This window comes from Balearica regulorum, chromosome 1, assembly GCF_011004875.1.
Source record: "Balearica regulorum gibbericeps isolate bBalReg1 chromosome 1, bBalReg1.pri, whole genome shotgun sequence".
Classification (NCBI taxonomy): domain Eukaryota; kingdom Metazoa; phylum Chordata; class Aves; order Gruiformes; family Gruidae; genus Balearica; species Balearica regulorum.
The window spans coordinates 92,420,743-92,443,178 of NC_046184.1; the positions used below are offsets into that span (position 1 = coordinate 92,420,743).

The 22,436-nt window shown below is 38.9% G+C and overlaps 1 protein-coding gene across 1 annotated transcript in view; it reads left to right on the forward strand.

The window, feature by feature from the left end:
• The first annotated feature begins 6,750 nt into the window (after positions 1 to 6,750).
• The window catches only part of F5 (coagulation factor V), a 35,528-nt gene continuing 19,842 nt past the window's right edge, over positions 6,751 to 22,436 (forward strand). The window contains 10 exon segments of the mRNA XM_010307320.2: positions 6,751 to 7,071; positions 10,143 to 10,234; positions 11,611 to 11,733; positions 13,432 to 13,644; positions 16,462 to 16,605; positions 17,537 to 17,758; positions 18,500 to 18,665; positions 20,423 to 20,600; positions 21,633 to 21,735; positions 22,104 to 22,315. Of these exon segments, the coding sequence (XP_010305622.2) occupies positions 6,911 to 7,071; positions 10,143 to 10,234; positions 11,611 to 11,733; positions 13,432 to 13,644; positions 16,462 to 16,605; positions 17,537 to 17,758; positions 18,500 to 18,665; positions 20,423 to 20,600; positions 21,633 to 21,735; positions 22,104 to 22,315 (1,614 nt within the window). The 5' untranslated portion in view covers positions 6,751 to 6,910.

Consider the following 22,436-nt stretch of genomic DNA (forward strand, 5'->3'; position numbering starts at 1 on the left):
GTGAATTAGTCTTTCACTGATCTCCAGTATGTTGAGGTAACAAATAACCACATTTTTTTTTTTTTTTTAGTATAAACTGATGAAGGCTTTTTTCTCTGACCCTAGCAGAAAAACAGAGGAGCAGCAAAACTGAAGAGAACTTGCCAAGGGCTTCAGTCAGCACCATGATATTTAATTGATATTTAATGTCTTACTGCATCTGTAGCACAGAAGTATCTAGTATCACAAAACCTGATGCTTGGTGACTAATATGTGGTGCTCTGCTTGGCTGGATATGAAAGCGGCTGTACCTGAGCAAGCAAATTTGACCTGGGTACACTTGCAGTAGTTGTACTGTGCATTAATCCTCTTCATTAGTTCAGGACTAGTATTAAAAGCTCCTGTTAGAAGTGAAGATTGCTGCTGTAGAAACTGCTCTAAACATAGGCAAGCATAGTGACCTCAGTTATAGCTTCTGGCAAATCCTATGTGGTCATTAATTGTCTGAATTTTGCCTCTACATCAAAATAGCTCCTGAGAAGTTTTGCTCTGATGGAGTAGTTTTCCTACTGCGCATCTTACAGCTCTTGTGAGCTTTACATGCCTTCTAGATGTCTCTCTTGATCTTGGACTTTGAGTACATTCTAGTTCACAGGTGCTGCATGCAGTGAAAATGTGGGTAAAATTTTCATTCCACTGAATCCGAACCAAGAAGTTCTGCACAGGCAATAGGTTATGATGCAAAGGGAATAACCTTGCAGAGACTAAAAATAATGACCATCACAAGCTCTGTTGTCAAACTTAAGATACCTAGTCCTCAATTTACATGACATACTTTTAAAATACAAAAAAAAAAAGACTTGCTTCCAATAAAAAAATAGAAAAAAATGAAAGCAGTAACTTCCAAGCAACACATGGGAAGTGCACTTCTAAAAGTCTAATCAAAGTCTAAACTATAGATAATGAAGGGTGGAAATAGTGTTAAAGAATGGGGGTGATTTCATCCTTCTGTGGCTGCATTTTAAGGTGTGGGAAAGTGGAGCTTGTTTAACCAGCTTGCTAACAAACAGCCTGATCCGTTGCTAGAGAACTAGAGTGCCTTGAATTTGTCTGGGTATTGTAAAGTCCATAAGGGCAGATGTACTTTAGTGTTGTCTTATGCTAAAAGCTTACTGATCTCACGTCTCTTCCTGAAACATACCTCTCTGCTTTCCTATTTGAAAATAACCTTCTCTGCTAGTAACTTGTAAGAATTTTTCTAAGTCCTCTTTTTTTTAAAAAAAAGAGATACTGGAATGTAGAAAATGCAGCCGTATGAAAGAAGAAAAAGTTAATCTATCCAAAGTATCATTCCTATTGTTGGAAGTAGGTATGTACAGAACTTGATGAGAAGCTCTCTTTTTGATAATCCACTTTGAGTTCCAACAAGGATTTATGATAAAAAGATGCAAATCTTCCTAGTTACAAACCCTTGCAAACCTGTACCACCTGGTTAACATCATGTTGTGGGCACTTACTACTTTTATTCTCTACAGAAAGAAAGCCAAGTTGAATATGCTGCTAGACTGACTTAGCATGAGGGCAGCTGGACTGATTTAGCATATCAGTTGTAAGCCTGGGCAAATAAAGAAATCTCTTAGTAAAGAAGACAAACTGAAACACAGAGAACACAAACATGGTTTAGAGTAGGATCAAAATTCTTTGTGGAGCCAAACTGAAAACTTTCTGGCAAAGATTAAACACACGGGGGGGGGGGGGGGGAGGCTTGTTTTGGATTAGTCCAAAATTTTGAGTCAGGAATTATTAATGTAGTTTTTGAGGAGAGGAAGCTAGTGTATCTACCTCTCTCTGCTCCTTAAAATGAAAAAAAAATTTTAGACCAAAAGCCAGTGGTCTTAGACTTCTTTTTAAAGCACTGAAATTGGATTTTGCAATATTTAGAAAAGTCATATATTTATTTTTCTCTGAACCTGGTTATTGAATTCAGCATTTCTGTGCAAATAGTTTTGGGTCCTGCTAAATAATTGGTTTTTGCAAACATATTGACTGGAGAAACACCTGATTCTAATCAAGGACACTCGCTTTCCTCCTAAGGAAAAATACAGTTTTAAAATGTGAATGTATTTAGATTTAAATTAACATGATTGTGTATCTTTTGAAGCTTTTGGCACCAGACCTGTCTGAAATGCTCCTCTACGTTCTTACTGCTTTGTAGTGTGTGTGTGACCACACAAGTTACACAGCCTGCCTTCCTTTAACAGTTTTGCAGAATTTGTTCTTATATTAGCCGCTGTCAAATACAAAGCGATATACGTATTGCTTTTGAAGAAGCTGCTGTCTGAAAGAAAGCTGAAGTTCGTCTGCCATCTTTTTGCCTGCTTATGTGGTTTTTCAACATAGCACGTCTACTTTAAACTTCTAAAATGAGGTGTTTCACAGATGAACCTTTCTTGGCTTTAGTGCCTTCATCCAGAAGTGAAGATACTTATCTGATGGCGTCCCTTCCACGTTGTGCCTGGCAGATTTGGTAAGTGCCGCCTCTGTCTTTTACCTACATTCAGAACCATGTGTTCACCGCTGATCAATAATTAACTCCTTGTTTGCCCAGGAAGGTCCTTTCACCCTGCACTAAGCAAAGTATGCTTGCTGGACCATTATGCATTGATTTCTGCGTTTGAATGAGAGATCGATCGATCTATGTTAGAGCATTATTAGCAACCAAGTCAATAATTGTTTTACAACTTTTTCTTCTCTATACTAGCATTCTCTCACTCAGTATAATATAACTGTTAAAACTGATGGCAGCCATCAGGATATGGCCACCTGCTAGCATTTAGGATAGTGTTTGTGATGAACTGCAACAAAGTTTATGGTGGGTTGTAATCTATAAAATCACCACTTTACAGCTCTTTTTAAAGAGTTATCTGTTCTTGATTGCTCACACTCAGCCTAGGCTATTCTGCACGAAAAACTGGAAATCCCAGTTAGTTTTAAAGATCAGCCTTAGAGCAGTACTGTGAGTATACTCTTAGTATGTTTTCACATGTAGCATAACAAGAAACAGAACCATAATTACTGGTGTCAGAACAAACAGTAATCTTCCCAGTTAGAAGATGCAGACCTGCTTTTAGTGTCAAAGAATACTGCTTGTGTTCTTTTTCCATGCCTTTTTTTTTTTCATTTGGCTTTTCAGTATCAGTACATCCCAAAGGTACTGCTTACTTTTGCAAATAACGTTGCTCATTGTGCTGCAGAGATTGTTTTGGCAGTATGAACTAGACCTGTGCTCCTCTATGCGTGGCTTTTGCCCACAAGATCTTTTGATGTTGCTTGTGACCAAACGTAAGTTATGCTTGAATACGTGGGTAAGCAATGAGAATAAAATATGAAGTTTGCTGCACGTGCAGTGTTGTGAAGCTAAGATTGTGTCTATATATGTCAATAGACAATAAAGTCGATTTGCCTTGGAAGACTTCAGCCTGAAAAATGTATAATGTATTCTGTAGTCACTTGTCGTGACTAATAGTAATAGCCCTCAGGCAGCCAATGCTCACTAAAAATATTATGAGTATGTACTAGACTTTTACCATCTCAGAGGATAAAATTGCAGATATTAGAAATTAATGGTCAGGTGGAAGGGAACAAGGTCTTTGGATTATTAGTGATGACTTTCAGAACACTGTGAAACTTCCCAAAGCCAAGAGGAGACAATGTGATGCAATAGCTCAAAGCGGGGGGGGGGGGGGGGGGGGGGGGGGGGGGAGAGAACAACAAAAGAAAACAACCCCTACCCTAATAGGCCAATCCAGACAATTTCTGGCAGCTCAATCTTGCGTTGATCCTAAGAGGAGTGGGAAGAGGACAAAATAAGTAGGCAGTGTTGGACTTCTTGTTCTTAAAGGATTAAAGAAGGGTAATATGTGCTAATCGTTGTGGCTCGATGGAAAAGTATATCTGGTCTAATTCGATACTCTTCTTAAAGCTATCAGTGTCATCAGCCACTCTTGTAAAAGTAATTTCACTGATGTAATGCATTTTTAAATCCTTTTACTGTTTGATTGGTACTGCACAATTCATTGGCTAAGATTTTTGAAAATTACAACCCCCAAATTCATTAAAATAGATAAAGTGAAGTAACTAATTGATGTCAGCTTTGATGATTCCTAGCTCACAGTCACAAAGCAAGGTGTTTTAAGCAGGTATTCTGGGTATTAATATTTAGCCTGCAATATTTTAGCTTTTATTACAGGGAAGAATTAAGTATTGGAAACCTATAATGGAAAATTCAAACACTGTTGTGGTTTAACACCAGCTGGTGACTGAGCACCATGCAGCCACTTGCTCACTTCTCCTCCCATAGCGGGATAGGAAGCAAAATGGAAAAAAACCTCCTGGACTGAGATAAAGACAGTTTAATAGAATAAGAAAGGAAGAGAATAATAATAATGTATAAAACAAGTGATGCACAAATGCAATTGCTCACTACCTGCAGAGAAAAAAAAAACCAAAAAAACAACCCAATGCTCATTCTGTTTCTGAGCAGGGATCCTGCCTCCCAGCTAGCCTCCCCAGTTATATCCAGAGAATGACACTGTATGGCAGGGAACATCCCTTTTGGCCAGTCTAGGTCAGCTGTCCGGGCTGTGCTCTCCCAGCTTCTTGTGCACCTGGCAGGGTGTGAGAAGCTGAAAGGTCCTTGACTTAGTGTAGGCACTACAACTACCCAGCAACAACTAAAAGCATCAGTGTGTTACCAACATTATTCTCATACTAAATCCAAAACGCAGCACTATACTGGCTACTAGAAATAAAATTAACTCTGTCTCAGCTGAAACTAGGACAAACAGTTAATTAAACAGAATTAAAAGGAGACTTGTTTAAAGAGTATTTTAGTTTCGTCTCCTCAGCCAGCCACGTAATACAAGAAGGGCTTCAAATCCCTGTATGGGAAGGAGCTTTAGGAACAGCATTGTAAAGCCCAATGAGGGGGAGATTGGACTCAAACATGAATCAGTTTCTGTTCTGATAAAGATGCATGATATTTTCTGTGTGCTTCTGTGGAAGACCTGGAGATGAGACAAACTAACTTAAAAGTGAAGATGGTTTAGGTTTAACAGAATGTGCCAGGCACTTCAGTACCAACTGCTTCCCATTTGGTTCTGGACCAAAGGAAGGAATTGTCCATCTGCCCAGAGATTTCTTTCATAGAATCTAAATTTTAGGTATTTTCACACCAACTATCAAATTCTTAAGCACCAGCTTTGAAATAGATCCTGAGCCAAAGGTGAGATTAGGACCTGAGTAGAAATGAGACAAATGTTGTAACTTTTTACTTAAAAATTATTGAAGTAGTTTACCAAGGATTATGTTGAGTTCTTTAATCAAAACAATAATTAATTATTAATGACATACTATTGGACTGTGTTTGCTTTCTCTTCAACATCAATGCATGCATTCTGGTCCAACTTAATTGTTGCTGGATTCTGGGTTTTGAATCTTTTTCATACATAATGTATGTGTCAAAGCAGCTCATGGGAGCAAGTGATTAACTCTATGCAGATGCAGTAGGAGGTAATTTAAGTTCAGTTTGCTGCCTTGAAACTGTTCCATGGTGTCTGTAATCTTACGCTGTCCAAGTGATCGTGATTGTTTTCAGGTTTAGGCACCAAACTATTCTGAAGTTTGTAGGGAGCATTTGGCTATTGGTTTTCATCAGTTTTTTTCCAACCATCTTCCCTATCTCTTCTAAGGCCATGTGGTACCACATAGTTTGGATAGAATTAACCAAGCTACCAGTTAGACCATTCTGCTGTTGAACACTACATCAAACCCAGAATTGATCAGGTTTTCTTTTGAAGTAGTGTGAGGAAATGTCCATATTTTTGTCTGGATATGGAGTGGAATTATTTTGAGTTGGGGTTTTAGGTAATTTTTTCATTAAAACATTAGCAAACCATTATTTGGAAAGTTGTGGTGGTCTACCCATGAAAAAAATAGGTAGGGATTTTTCTTTTTCCAGTAATCCCAGTGTATGGGAAATACACTCAACAATTTTTTTGTTGTTTTGACAAACTTCTCAGCACTGGCAAAAGCAGGGAGACATTTTTGGTGATATAGTTGTCAGTGACAATTAGCTTATTAAAAGATATTTTCCTGATAGTTTCTCTTTAGATAAATGTCAACAGATGCTAATCAAGACTAGATTAGAAGGATTCTGACTACAGGCAGGTCTTCAGGCTGACCTGTTAGCTGCCACTGAGAAGCCTGTGCGTTATCCATTACCTGAGATACTTGAGAGTGTTGTGGGAACTGAGCTGAAGCTGACAACGTGTTTGGAAAGCTTACTGACTTATGAGTATGCAGTATATGGTGATGTGAACTAGATTTAGCTCTGCATCCACTCCTGGTCCCTGCACCTAATCCCTCTGCATTTCGCTTTCTAACTGGGAATGATTTCTTAGAGGTAGCATCTAACTGGGAAATTTCCATCAGTGCCAGCCGTGTGCTGGGTTTCTGTTTTCTGGGAAGACAGAAAATATGCCCCCCTTCTTCCTAGCCACGCAAGTCAAACATCCTGTAATTGTAAGTAATCTAAGTAACTGTTTTCTACTTCTGATATCCTGCTGCTTCAGTAGACAATGACCCAACCACAGTCTGTAGTGGGGCTGAAGCTGCTTCTCCTTGGTGCTTGTCTCTCACTGAAGATGGTGTGGAGGAGGGGAAGGAAGGTAGTTTAAACAGTTTATCTCTATTGGATCCCTGTCGGTAAGGGGAGGAGGAGGTGAAGAGCAATGACCTGAGCGTAGCAAATGCTGTTACCCTCTTGCATCACAATTATTTCATTTCTGAGGGGAAGTTAGAAGCAGCAACAGCAATAAAAGCAGCAGTTTCTGCCTTGTCTTCCAGAGCAGCGTCGGCAGGCATCTGTACCATGACACTCCACTGCATGCATCTTTTTCTCTTGCTTCTGCTTGGTTCATGGTGGCCAGCCTCAGAGAAGCATGTGGTGGGAGCTGTGAAGGTCAGGGAGCACTACATAGCTGCTCAGATCACTAGCTGGACCTACAAAACGGAATCTGAGGAAAAGTCCAGGTAACAAAGTACAGGATAAGAAGGATGAGACTAGTCCTGTCTTGTGACTGAAAATGTTTTATGTCTCCCATCTCCTGTGGAATTTTAGAGCCCAGGAGGATTTTAGGGCCTGATCTGTTGACTTCATAGGAACTTGTGTGACTTTAAACAGCATAATCTGAGTTGGAGCCAGTGAAGTATTAAAAGCTCCTTTTTATTTGCTTCAGTACTGGATAGAATTATTTTTATCTATTCACAGCACTTCTGTTAAATATGTTCCAGGGGTTGCTTTCATCTTCTGTGTGGGTTGATGTTTGTTTGTTTTAATGTAATTATTTTAGGTATATGGATTTTGAGCAATGTTAAGTTGAGCCATGGTTTGGTAGGATTTCAAAAACTTCCAGACTTTGGAATTTGCTGAAGGAATAGATTTGTTCCAATTTGGATGCTGTCACTTTCACTTAAATCAGAGCCTGATGAACTTTGGAACTAGCTATGTTGTTTCTGAGTTGTTCAGTAGTCTTTGTGAAATGTCCGTCCTGAGTTCTGCCGAGTAAAGGTTGTAGGATCAGGCACTGGTATCCTTTATTAAGTGAAAATACTATTTTTGATTTTTTTTTGTCGGATAGCATTGCAGAATGTCCAGCCTACATGCATACACCAATCAAGCATATAAAATATCTTCTTTGTATTACCACTGTTGTTATTAGGATTCTAAACGCTGCAAGCGCAATGCTACAGATGACAAAATTTGGACGTAATTTATGCTATGTTCACTATAGACATCATACAAAGCTTTTATTTGGTCATGAAGTGGCTTGAAATGGTATAAATTACTCTTACATTCAAGGGTATATTTAGATACTACTGCATTTTTTTTTATATTGGTGGATCTTTGGGTTTGGTTTTTTTACTGTTAACTTGTGATTATTTTTTTTTTAAATGTGTACTGCATTTCTGGATGTAATAGAAAGGATATTTCCAGTTCATATTTAGATTTTCTAACTATTCTTTTTTTCAAGAATATTTAAAACAAAGTTTCTATGATTTCTAAAACTCCCCTTGGAAGTTTAATACAACTGGTATAAGCATAGTGTCAAACTGGCAAGACAGAAGAAAACAAGATTTAAATGTAGGAATATGAAGCCAAATGCCATCTAAGTATTGACCCAGGCATGTGAATTTAGTAGTTAGAACTTGACTCTTGTCTGCACTGGATGCATCAATATTAGCATCAACTGCTGTTTTGTTAAATGTCACGTTATTGATAGATTATTTTTATGCAGTAGGGACCCACAGACTGCCTCAACCCTCAGTTGAAATACTCTATGATTAGCTAGGAATTTTTTGTATGCAGTGCCTATTGAGATATCTTGCGTAATTATTTAGAGCCAGTCACATCCCAAATGGGTCTGATGAACTTTGCAGAGCTTATAGAAATTTAACTCAAAAGAAAAAAAGAAAAAAAACCCCCACAAACCAACCACAAAGATACTCACCAAGGAAGAGCTAATGGCTTGGATCCCAAAGGCATTTGGGTATGTAAGTTGCTCTGATTTCACTAGAAGCTGAATGCCTAATACAATGTAAGAATCTGATGCTTTTCTGCATTTGGTTCTAAATAACTGAGGAGAGGTTGAAAAGAAAATGGGTTCTTCCTGAACTATTTCCTTAATTTTCCAATCTACAGGCTGGAAAAGGACACTTACCTTCTCTGAGTGTCAGTCATCGTAGCATCGTAGAGATTTATTTGTTACCATGTACAAATTATAAGACACTTCAGAGCAAAGTGAAAGTACGTTACCTGAGCATGCAGCATTGCTGCTGCCATTCCCAAAAGTTATGTGACTAGACCTGCGTAGTCTGAGATTTCTGAAGTGTTAGTAAGCTATGTATTTTGTTCTTTCTAGCTGTACAGTTGGCGTTGATAAATTTCCTCTTCCACCCCATCGTCTTATGTCCCTATTCTAGTGAAAATTGCCACAGTAGAGGAACGCTTGTCAATGAAGGTTATGGATCAGGTCCTTCTCCTTAGAGTGAAACAAAATTTTATCAGTGATGTTAAAGTGAGGGGAGTGAATTGAAACATGAACTGCTTCTGCCTGACTTCAGTTGTGAGAGAGTGTCACAGAGGGATTTACAGAAGATCTCTACAAAAAAAGATCTCCCCCTTATGGACCCTGAATGTCACTGAAGCAAGCTTACTGTGCTATCTCTGCCCAGCCTTTCTATGCTTGAGCAGCCCATCCGCTCCCCACTAGCGAATGTGCCTGAAAAGACATTACAAAAAAAGCAAGCGGAATTACTGTTCGATCCAGTCGTCATACATACTATAAGAAATCAACCAATAAATGCGAAACTAAATGCAGCCTATTATCCCTCCAGCCCTCTTCTCACCATTATTTCCATTCCAGAAGCATTGTGTGCTGGTTTCCTTCTGCTTGCCTAAATATTTTCTAAGAAAATATTGTGATCTACTGGGTGCCTGATTCATTTACATAAGACTAAGGACACTTGCAGCGTTGCTCAGGAAGCAGTTTTCTGACTTGCTGTGAGATCCTTAGTTGTTGTCGGAGAACAGTTTTGTGTTTGTCCCCAAGGTCATTGCTGCTACGGGAGCTTTGCTGTTAATGCTGTTGTATAATCCTTGTGGTGAGTCTTAAAGTTCAAGCATGGGGCTGAGTAAAGAGAAGTTCAGGTTTCTTTCACTGTGTTTTGTCAGATGCTTTCGAGGTTAAGTGTGGTCATGACATCTTCCTCTGTGTCTTAAACAGATAAAACAAAGCCATCTTCATTGCATAATCAAAAGGACCTATAGAAATCACCAGCAAAATCGGGGTAAACTGTGCTAGGTACTGTACTTGAATGTCTTATATGAAATGGCCTACCTCAGGAATGTCATAGATTCAGTAGAGTAAGAGGGAGAGGGGAAGACACTACAAAGAGTTGGACCGTGTGCCTTGCCTTCAGTAAAATGTGCAAGTGATTAAATGTAACTCCAAGAAACATTTTCTGAGATATCCATTAAGCAGCAATGACATCTCTGGGAATCTTTGTCCTTTTAATTTTTTTTGTAACTCTCTTGGTTTCAGATTGGAACATTCAGATCCTGTGTTTAAGAAAATTTCTTATAGAGAATATGAAGTGGATTTTAAAAAAGAAAAACCAGCAAATATATTTGCAGGTAAACAGGAAAGAAACGTTCTGAGTAATTTTGTTTGTTGCTTGTTATAAAGTCAGTAAAAAGCTAAGCGAGCCTTTATTTTTGTGTCCATTGTTTTGCACATAAACCAAATAGGCAGAGGGGATGAGGTCTCTACAGAGCACTAGGCTTTCAAAGCCCATTGGGTTTTCAGAAGCTGGGGCTCAGTGCTCTCTGCAAGTTAATTGGACGGTACAAAGTTGTTCCCTTTGTTTTCAGCATCTGATAAGACTTCCCATCCACATTTAGACTTGTACAGCACAGTCACAGTGGTGACACTATAAATTCACATGGAAGGACCTCAAGGCCTGAGGCTAAATATGTGGAAAGGAAAAGAAAACTGATGAGGTTGGGTGTGAAAGAGGTCCCCTTGCCTTTGCGTCTCTTACTGCTTGAAGACGCTTTAAATGGATGGAGGAAAGTTCTTGTACTGGTGCCATACATAAGTATGGTACTTGTGTTCTGATACTTACGGAGAGTACTTACATAATCTGTCTGAACTTCATATTAATAGATAAAATAACTTCAGATGTTAGATGTTAAGATTTAGATTTCAAAGTAAATATGTGAGGTTGGTGATACGAAATTGTTACAAGTTGCCGTGAAAGATCTGGTCTATGATCTGATTCCTTCCAGGTTTGTTTGTTCTCCAGTGTTTTCTGAAACTGCTTCTTTCTTTTCAGAGAAAGAAATTTACAAAATAGTTTACACGGAAAGAAATGAAGAAGCCAAAGGTTGTCTTAGAAGGTTTCTTGCATTGTTTATTTTTGAAACCTGGGGAGTAGGGATACAAGCCCTTCTTGAAAGCTTTTGCAGGCTATGCCTCAAGAAAGTTGCAATATGGAACTGATTATTTATTTAGATAACATCTTGGGATTGAAAGATCTTTTTGTTCTGTGACTTGTGGCATCAAGCATGCTACTCAAAGAAATGTGCTTGAATGCCTTTCTCTAAACTCTTAAACAGTTTTAGGAAAGCAGACGTATTACGCTTTAATTGTATGTAAAGGATTCCTAGAAATTCCCAATGAACCTCAATATGAACCTTTTGATAAATTTTCTGTATCTGGAAGTAACTTTTTTTTCCAAATCTACCATTTTCCTGTGATTTTTTTTTTAAGTGCAAGTTGACAGATATACAGTTTCTAACATTCCTGACTATGAGCTGCAGGTTTTGAATTCCCATGTGCTTTTTTTATAGGTAAATCTTCATTGCAGTGCTGTTACATCCTCTGCCTGTATTAATTTTGCAACCTGTACTTTGAGAGCTTGTGTTCCCTCATGGGAGTGAACTCTTCTTTTCACTAAACATAGTGTTTTGCTCATATTTTCCTCTCTCTTTATCTTGAATAACTACAGGACTTCTGGGACCAACTCTGCGTGCTGAAGTGGGAGATACTTTAGTAGTTCATTTTAAGAATATGGCTGACAAGCCGGTCAGTATTCATCCCCAAGGCATAGTTTACAGCAAAAATGCAGAAGGTAAATAGTATAAAAACCTCCATGTCTTGTTCATTTATTTAATGCAGTAGTCTACAAGTATTGAGAGGGGCCCAGGCCAATGTTTGAGGATATGTGTAACATAAATATCTGTTGATCCTGGATTAAAACTTCAAACCCGTTGTTAGCTCCTTTCTTGTTCATCAGTGTAACACTAGGAATACGACTGTCATCAGACATGCGCAGTCTCCTGACCAGTTGCCTGTGTGCTAGTACTGTTTTACAGAATCAGAGAGTGGTTGAGGTTGGAAGGCATCTCTGGAGGTCATCTGGTCCAACCCACATGCAATTGCAAAATATTCTGTTTCAGGACATGTAAACTCTTAAACACAGGTCTTTAAAAAAAACTTTCCCAAATCACTTGCAATAGCGTACATCAAGGCATTACTCGTAAAGGCAATCGGTAAAGTGCTGATTGTGTTGTTCTGATACTCAGCATTTCATGCTCAGCTTTGTGGTGTTTTGTTCCTGGAACCCTCATAAGACTAGCAAAAAGAGATCATAAACTGTTACCAAATAGACAGTTAAACATCTGCACTATAGCACGGAGTGGGTTTGATTGCCTATGCTTCTTGGATTGCTCTGCCCTGGATGATGAGCCAGAGCTCCAACCAGCAGTTTACAAATTTATTCAAGGCTTGCTTTGTTGTGTCAGTACAAAAAGAGTTTTCGAACCCCATCTCATGGAGTTGAACAGAATGTGTTATTACCAGTGATAGGCAGTTCAGTTTGACTATATTATTAATGTGCCTTTTGCACCTAGGATTTTGATTCTCTGGCTCCCCTTTGTCATATTGCAGATTTGTTGGATATAGTAAGCATAGATACGAGCCATTACTGCTATCTGGGTATGCAGTGCACAAAAGATCTCAGGCAGCAAGGCAACTCTAGCCTGCACAATGGCTTTACGAGAGACAATTAGAAAGTTGGCAAAGTGGATGGTATTCCTCCACAGAGTACCAGTGAGTGTCCTGGTTTTCGGCTGGGATAGAGTGAATTTTCACAAGAAGCTGGGAGGGGACACAGCCAGGACAGCTGACCCAAACTAGCCAAAGGGGTATTCCATACCATGTGATGTCATGCTCAGTATGTAAACCGAGAGCTGGCTGGGGGAGAGGGATTGCTGCTCAGGAATGGGCTGGGTATTGGGCTCCAGGGGTGAGCAAATTGCTTTGTGTATCACCTGCTTGGTATATTCTGTTATAAATACTATTGTTGTTGTTTTCCTCTTCCTTTTCTGTCCTGTTAAACTGTCCTTATTCCCAACCCACGAGTTTTACCTTTGTCTTCCAATTCTCCTCCCCATGCCACCAGGGAGGAGGAGTGAGTAAGCAGTTGCGTGGTGCTCAGCTGCTGGCTGGGGCTAAACCACAACAGTGAGCAGAGGCTGAAGCTTCATGCCATCCTAACCCTAGTCAGACTGATGGAGAGCCCCACCTTTTGGCAGTGATGACACTTCTAGGAAATCTTTAATCTATAAGAAACAGGATGATGGAATAGCTACTCTCCCCTATGCTACCCTGCACAATGTGAGTCTGAATCATGAGTTATCTCGCTGACGCTGAAGTATCATATAGGCAAGAAACAAACCAAGTTTTTGGAATTGATTGTAGGAGGACATTCCAGATGCTTTAATTGCTCTTTGTATTCATGCCACCCTACTGACTCTTTTCTTGGCAGGCTCCCTGTATGATGACAGAACATCATCTGCAGAAAAACGGGATGATGCTGTACTTCCAGGCCAGATCTACACGTATGTGTGGGATATAACAGAAGAAGTTGGTCCAAGAGAATCAGACCTTCCTTGTCTTACTTATGTATATTATTCTCATGAGAACATGGCAATGGATTTTAATTCTGGTCTGATTGGAGCCCTGCTTATCTGTAAGAAAGGTAATGAAATACTTTAAGACTACGATAAGGTATTATAGTTTCATTTCTTAATAAAGTTAAGGTTGTGTGATAACGAGGGTAGATATATTATTTTCTTTTTCACATCTTTATATGCAGTCTAAAGTAAATGGTTTTCAACATCTTTGTTTTAGATGTTAAAGTCTTTAAATGCCAGCTGTCATGCAGATCCATCTTATAATTATTATACAGAGAGCGCTATTAATTTGCCTGTACTGGTTGCATTTTCAGTTGCTTAACTGCTAACTATATGACCTCAAAATCCCTGTTTTAGAATAAATATTTTTTGAAGCTTCATTCAAAATGGTTCAGCCATTCCAGAGAACAAGGCAGGAGATAATTGTTTTACCCATGTCTTTTAAAGGCTGTCTGATCAAGAGGCTGTAGTGCGCTCTCTTATGTAACAAGGGTTTGAAATTGCAGAGCAGTGTGTCTTTTGCTAGTCACTTGAAAATATGGCCAAATTCGAACAGATTATAAGTCTTTGAAAACCGCTTTGCATGCGATCAAGGACTTGAGACTTTAGCAGTTTGAGTCATTGAATTCCATCTCTGCTGATACGAACTGGTGTCTTGTAGGACTTGTAAATAACTGGTAGGTATATGCCACTGATTTGAGGGAAGTTTGAAACAGCATACCACTGTGTAAGCTACTTAAACTACTTGCTGGTCCCTTAAATCCTAAATTTTTCCAAGTTATATATCCCTCTTTTAGTGAAAGCTCTGTGAGTTATTTAGCTTGATCCTCTTTTCCTGCAGTTTGAGTCAAACATTTTGTATGGACTGTCGACTGCGTGGACTTGGACCTTGAAGCTTTCCTGAAAGTAAACATAAAACTGGTTCAGTGCGGGCTGTACACGGGCGCTCTTCTCACTGATAGATATCCATTTAATTGGAGAACACACCTACTCATATCACCTCAAAGGAGCGGCATTACTATTAATTATGTTCCTCCTGAAGTTTTTTGAGAATTAGTGGGTGATTATCTAGGACTTTTTATTTTCCTGATTTTCTTGAGGGTTTTTTTTCTGTGCTTCTGTGCATTTTATGGCATACTGGTGGAGTTACTCTGGACAAATGCTTTGTAATTATTTGCTTTCCTTCCTTCTCAGGCTTCTAAAATTCATGCATATATTGTGGGCTTAAGATGGATGTGAGTTTGAGATGGATTCATCTGACTGCTACCTTCAAGACAATTTGAACATATGTTTCTAGCTAGAGCAAAGACAAACGGCTAACTCCTCAAATTTTTTAAGATTTTTTGAAGAGAGTTTCTTTGGGCACTGCGAGTGGTGGGTGTGCAACATGCCTGTGTGTTTGGTCTGGCTGGTGTGGAGTTAAGTTTCTTCACAACAGCTGATACAGTGTTGTGTTTTGGATTTGTGGCTAAATAGTGTTGATAATACACCCATGTTTTAGCTGTTGCTGAACAGTGCTTGCACGGTGTCAAGGCTTTCTCTTTTTCCTGATCAGATCTCCCCAGCTGGTAAGCTGGGGGTGGATGAGAGGTTGGGAGAGGACACAGCTGGACAGATGAAGTAAAATTGGCCAAAAGGATATTTCCTACCATGTAACATCACTCTCCGCAATAAAAACTGGAGGTAGAGGAAGAAGCAGCTGTGTGGGGGAATGAGGGGTGTTGATTTCCAAGGTGGCTGTCCCTGAGAGACTGGCTGGGCTTCAGTCTGCCTGTGGGAGATGAGTGATTTTCTTCATGTTGCTTGGGGTTTTTTCCCCTCTTTCCTTCACCTGTGGAACCATCTTTATTGACCCACAAGTTTTCTCACTTCTGTTCTCTCCCCCATCCTACTGGGGGTGGGGAAGCATTGAAGCAGCTGTGTGGGTGCTGGCTGCTGACCACAGGCTGACACATTAAGAGCAACATAGGAGGTATAACCTGGGAAGGTTATAAAAAGTGGACTTTTGAGTTAAAGCACTGACTGAATGTTCTCTGCGTGACAAGCAGATAAATTCCTCTGTTGATCTGAGTCTTCTTTTGTGCAGGAAAACAGGACTTTGTAACTTTTCATAAATTAAAAGGATTAAAGATAACTGCTTCCACTGCCGGTGTCTCTTCCTAAGTAGAATAATCAGCAAGCTCCTGGATTTTTTAGTTCTTGCAGTCCAGAGGAACATCTATTTTAGTCCTATATTATGTATTGAAAGTAGCAAATGGAAGTTTTTGATGTGAGCAATATGCAGAAAGAATCAGTAAAATCACATCAGTTCTGTGTGGCACATCCAGAATGAATTATACTTGATAGAAATCACACCTGTATCACACACTCAACTAGATGGTTTCTTATAACTGATCCAATTCAGCAGTTATTTGTCAAAGTCTTTTGTAGGTGAAGATTATTTGCCAAGTAGTTGGGTTTATGCTTTTTAAAGGAGCTGATGACCTCAGGGTAGTGCTTGAAAAGGCAGTATTCATACTGCAAGTGACTCTGCTGTCATTCTTCTCCTTGCTTCACAATCTCAAAAGAGATTCTGTGGAGAGAAGGCTGTTTGGCACTCCCATTCATTAAGGTGATCCCTACAACATATTGCCAGAATTTTCTGAGACAATTCATTGCATGTTTTTTAATCCCCTCTGGGATATTACAGACTTTTGATCTTGTGGTTACCCAACCCAAAAGTACTTTCAGAAATAAAATAACTTTGTGAGCATTCTTAAGACCTTGGTCAGGCTCAGTCAGTACATGCTAATAGGTGAAGTAAGCTCATTAATTCCACAACATTGATGTGAAAACTGTTTTCCTTCTGCTTTGAATTAAGACCTATTGTTTCTCCTTCATAGGAAGCCTAAATGAAGATGGATCACAGAAACTTTTCGACAAGGAGTATGTACTGATGTTTGGTGTGTTTGATGAAAACAAGAGTTGGCAAAGATCGGCATCGCTCAAGTACACAATTAATGGCTATACTGATGGAACACTACCAGGTACTGTTCAGGCTTATGTGAAATGAAATTAATATTGATAAAGACTCAATCTTACCTTTGCTTTTTATGCAAGAGAACAGCAATGTGGAGGAATGGGATACAGCCTTTTTTAGAACATGTCTGTGAGCATCTAAATTCTAGAAGAGAAACTGCTGCTGGAAGGAAGTTATGCAATATTGCTGATAAGAACAACAAGATTACTTCTAAGAAGAGTTCTGCTTTAAGAACAGGATTACTAACTTTAAGAAATTTCTCATTTTTTTACTCAGCTGATGGGAAGAGAGTGTGTGGTTAAGTGAACTGCTGGGTTTAGAGCATATAGAACATACTTGGTGAAGAACTTCCTGTAAGTGGAAAGTCAGTTACCACTAAATTAGACAATTAAGTGGGAAGACTAGGAAGGTGGTAATGGTAATGGAGTTATTCTGTTGGCAGAGTTTTACCCTTGTTCTCCTAAGGAACTACTTTCATATCTCTGCTCAGTCCATGGAACAAATACAAAAGACTGTCTTAGGTGAGGTTTTCTAAACAAATATTGGATAGGGTAGTTACTGTCACTAGATACAACCTCATTCTTTAGCTTGGATCCTTGCCTTTTTTTTCCTTTCTCTTTTTTCTTCTTTTTTCTCCAAACAAGGACAGATCAGCTTTCCAAAAGAGGCTACTGATTTTCTTCATTCTTCCCCAACTCACTATAAGTCAGGTTGTCACTTGCATGTAAGATTCAAATACCTACCTTCCACTGTCATACAGGATTTTGGTATCTGTTCCGTTTACAAGCTTCTGAAACTTCCGTGATCAGTGTTTGCAATGAGGAGTCGGAGATTTTTTTTTTTAATGTTTTGAGTGAAGATTCAGTTCAGACCTAGTGTGCCTATGGAACTTGCATGATTTGCCTGTATTCTGAACCCCACTCTCATTTCTCTTTCAGATTTAGAGGCTTGTGTGTATGACAACATTAGCTGGCATTTGATAGGAATGAGTTCCAAGCCAGAAATTTTCTCCATTCATATCAATGGCCAGTCCATGGAGCAAAGACATCACCGAGTTTCTACTGTTAACCTAGTGGGAGGAGCATCAACCACAGTAAACATGACAGTGAGTGAGGAAGGAAGGTGGCTGATATCTTCTCTTGTCCAAAAACACATGCAAGGCAAGGAAACATCTATTTATTAGGCAACTGTAGAGTTACCCTTCTCTTCTTTGTCCCAAATGGCTTCTACTCTTGCAATGGTACAGTTACAGTGTTTCAGATGGTTGTCATTTCACTAAGAAACCACTGGAGAACAGGGCATTCTGTTGGAATGAGAAGTGCATGGTGAACTAAAAGGTGTTCTTATCTGCAGTTTTACTGCTGTGTGCAGATCACAGAGCAACAGTGAATCAGTACTCCAGCATCTAAATCTCTGTGAGCTGTTCAGATAAGCACCATTATAAAATGAGTAAGGAACCACCTGTTTCCTGAGAAACAGAGCAATTTCAGCTAAGGGTCACTCAATCTGATGAAAATATTTGTTGTTCATCATTTGAAGGTGGGTTATCTTCCTCTTAGCAGTGATCAGAATTCTATTTTAGAGAATGAGCTTACAAGAGCTGGAAGACATGTTTTAAAAAAAACAAGGGAAAAAAATAGCTTTCTGTCTGTTCAGCTGGTATTTTCAAAGAAGGCTAGTTGAGACACCTTCTGTATTCCATTTGATTAATATGAGCTCCTTGGAAGGCTCCCAGCCTATATATAGTCTACATGAATGCAGCCTTTTCAAGCCTGAAAAGATGGCAATCAGATGAACAAACGCTTGCTGGCAGCCTTAGCTAAAGAAATGAGAAATGCAGTTCAAGTGGTAAGGGTTCATAAAATGGAAAATCATTTTTGGTACTGTTTCTTCTCAATTAGCTGGAATGCATGGTTACCTCACTATAAGAGACTGTGGGGACAAAGAGGTGAAGAAGAGTCGTCTCTCCTATAGAGAACGTCTTATGGTCAAAAGCTGGGAATATTTCATTGCTGCAGAAGAAGTTATTTGGGATTATGCCCCAAGTATTCCAGACAGCCTTGATAGGTAAAATAATATTTTCTGAACATAATATGGAATGTTAACATGGAATAACAGAATAATTCAGGTTGGAGAGGACTTCTGGGGATCCAATGGCAAAGTTGGATCCAGTTGCACAGGGCCTCATTCAGTTGTGTTTTCATTGTCCTCGAGGATGGGGACTCCTCAAGTTCTCTGGGCACCTTTGCAACCTCGCGGTGAAAGAGTGTTTCCTTATATCTAATCAGACTTTCTCATGCTGCACCTTGTGTCCATTGTGTCTCATCTCTTCACTATGCAACTCTTAAGAGTCTGGTTCTGTTTTCTCTGTAATCTCCCATTTGATAATTGAATATAAAAATAGGATGCTCCCTTAGCCATGTCTTTGCACAACTGAACAAACCAAGACTTTGCTTCTATGTCATGTACTCTAGCTCCCTAATCACTGTGGTGGCACTCCACTGGACTCTCACTAGTGTGTTAATTACTTTGCTGAGGACCCCAAAAGTGGACACCTTTTTTTTTGCTTGTAATTGGAAACCCAAAATATGAAGATAACTTGGGAGACGCTCTAAGTAGCATGCAAGCCTATTTTCTAAATCACTTTTCAACATAATTCTGCTAAAATAAACTATCCTTAAGAGGGAGGGAAAGGGAGGGAAGGAATATTTCTGGACAATGTGAGTTTTTAAAAGTTGAGTACAATGAAGTGTTTAGGGAATGTGAGAAAGAAGTGTCTATAAATGACCTTTGCATGGTACCAGTGTAGATGTAGCAAAAATCATAAGTAAGTATGTATATTGGGCTATTTTGTTCAAGTTAAGGTAAATAGAAGGAACTTTGTAACATACATGAGGTTATAGTACACAGTGCTACCAGTGCACTGTAAGGTTAAATTTGCAATCTATCAGTTCCCCACTGCTAGAATACTGGCGAGTTTACAAGCTCATGTTCATAAGAACCTTTAAGATTGTAAGTAGAAGACGACAAATTTCTTACCCTGTATGGGGTTAGAGTTTCACATATCTCCTTAGAATATAGTGTTCACATAACCTTTTAAGTATTCCTCCTTCTTTGGTATGATTTGCTTCCCTTCTTACTTGCTCTTGGGCTGCATGGAGCAAACTTCTATATCTTCCTTGCCAGTTACCATGGCATTATTTAACCACCTCAGTGTTCTGATTTTTCCTCCTTTGTTCAAAATTACAGAGTTTATACCTGTTTGGTAACCTTTTCTGAAGCGCAAGTGACCAGGACAAACATGTTACTCTGTGTTACTTCCCAGCATTTATCCTAGTTTTGCTCTCAGCATTAACAATTCTAATGTTTTTAAACCTGAGTGTAAACACTACTTGTTGTATGGTGCTTGACTGGGATTAAGACTATCTGCTCCTGTCTCTCCTAGAGTCTTTGCTACTGAAAGCAAATTGTTTATTTTTTTTCTATGCTCAACTATGCTTGTGTAAAAGGAGAAGATTTCTGATATCTTATCTTGAAAATGTAGCTGATACTTCAGATTGTTTCTTTCTTGCATGTATGCTCTATTAAATTAAATGTAAACTCTGACACTAATTGGTCATATATGATACTAAACCACAAATAATGTTCCAAGCTGCTTCTTACTAATATAGATTAGAATTTGGGGTGAAGAACATTAGGTTAGTTTAGGGTTTGGATTTTTTTTTCAAGCAATGAGGTTTCTACCAGTTGCTTGAGTACTAATTCTGTATTCTAATAGATGTCACTATTCAAGTTTTATTGATCATTTTCTTTTTTCCTTTAAGACACTATAAAGCACAGCACTTGGACAACTTCTCAAATCTCATAGGTAAAAAGTATAAAAAGGCTATTTTTAGGCAGTATACCGATGCCAGCTTCACTAAACGTCTGGAAAATCCTCGTCCCAAGGAAACTGGAATCTTGGGCCCTATTATCAGAGCTCAACTCAATGACAAAGTCAAAGTAAGTAACATAAATTCAGAAATTATTTATACTATAGCATAAGTTTCTGTTGGGCAGAGATACAAAAGAACTAGTTTGCCTTTTTGTCAAAAAATACAGCTAATATTATAAATATTGGCCCTATTAAAAGGTATGATCACAAATGACAGTGCCTCACTTAAATTTTTCAGCATTCCCTCTATAGTTTTCATGATTGTGCTTTATTTTATAACATAAACTCACTTCATTCACACTCTTTCTAAAATATATTTATATGTTGACATGGGTCCAAAATGGAAAAAAGCTAGACCCAGGTGGACTTCTGAGGGGATTTAGATGTGTGGCCAAACTTCATGAGCCCCTCATTCCTTAAGTGTTTTTTTTCTGGCTGTTTTAGACAATAGAACTCAGTTTTCATAGTTAAATGTTCTTTCATGGAGTTATGAAATGAAACTACAAAGCATTTGCATTACAAGCTTATACTGCTGTCACGTCTGCTTGTCTTCCTGTTGTCACTTAATGATGCATCACAAAGTTTCATGACCTTTAATTGCCACCATGACTCTGTGACTCTGAGTTTAGCACACTTTTTTTTTTTTTTTCCCCCAACATAATAGGCAGGCCATTTTGCCTTTTCCTCCCATATCCCCTTTGGGTCTTGGAATCTGGGACAAAGCTTGTTTTAAAATCTGTTTAAATTTGTTTTCTCCCACACTGAAGGTTCTTAATAACTTTAGTCCATAACTTCATATTTCCTGAGGTAGTGTGTGCCTCGTACCTCGAAGCACAAGCGTTCGTTTTAGAATTTCCAGGAACCAGGTGTAAGAAGCTGAACTTCACCCAACGGGCTCTACAAAGTCCAGCAGCAGGGTACCAGTAGCATTTAGACTGTGGGTTTATATTATCAGACAAGGTTTAAGATATCCCTTTGACTTTCCAGCACTTCCCAGGCTGAAACCACACAAATTCTACTGTAGTTGAAACTTTGTTATGTATTCAGACAAGGATTTGCTGAATACTAAATTCATTTTTTTAATTTGCCTATCAATATAGATTGTATTCAAAAATAAGGCCAGTCGACCCTATAGCATTTACTTCCATGGAGTGACGCTTTCAAAAAATGCAGAAGGAGCTGATTATCCTCTGGATCCCAGAGGTAAGAAATTTGTGAATTATATTTTGCAAAGCACTAACTGTTATGGAGGGTTTCTTTGCTTTGAAGGAGATGCTGTGGCTAGGAATGTGCATGACTGGGAGACCTCAATTCTGTGCTCTGTCTCTGCTGACCTGTTGTGTTGCGTTATAGAGAAACCGAGTTGTTATCTGAAAAGCGTAGACAAATGCCCTTTTTCGGTGTCTTAGTTTTCTGTTCTTGTTTGTGATTTTAGAGAGAGATAAAAGTTCATGCTTGACTTGTTATCTCAGAGGTAGCTTGAAATGCTATAACTGCACCAGTTGCAGCCTGATGTTCTATAAAGATCTGACTCCAAGTTTATATCATTACTGTTCTTTATTTTTCCTTAGGCAATGACACCCAGAGTAGAGGAATTGAACCAGGGAAGACATACACTTACGAATGGAAAATTGCTAAAACAGACCAACCCACTGCACAGGATGCACAGTGTATTACAAGGCTGTATCATAGTGCTGTAGATATTGAGAGAGATATAGCCTCTGGACTGATTGGCCCACTTCTGATTTGTAAAAGTGAAGCATTGACGCAGAAGGGTGTGCAGGTAACATGTTTGGCAACCTCTTAGAGATAGATTTTGATCAAATAATATTATTTGATCTACAGTGAATTTGGTTTGATCTCCTTAGAGAACTGTTGAGCAATTAAACCAATAGGGTCCTGAA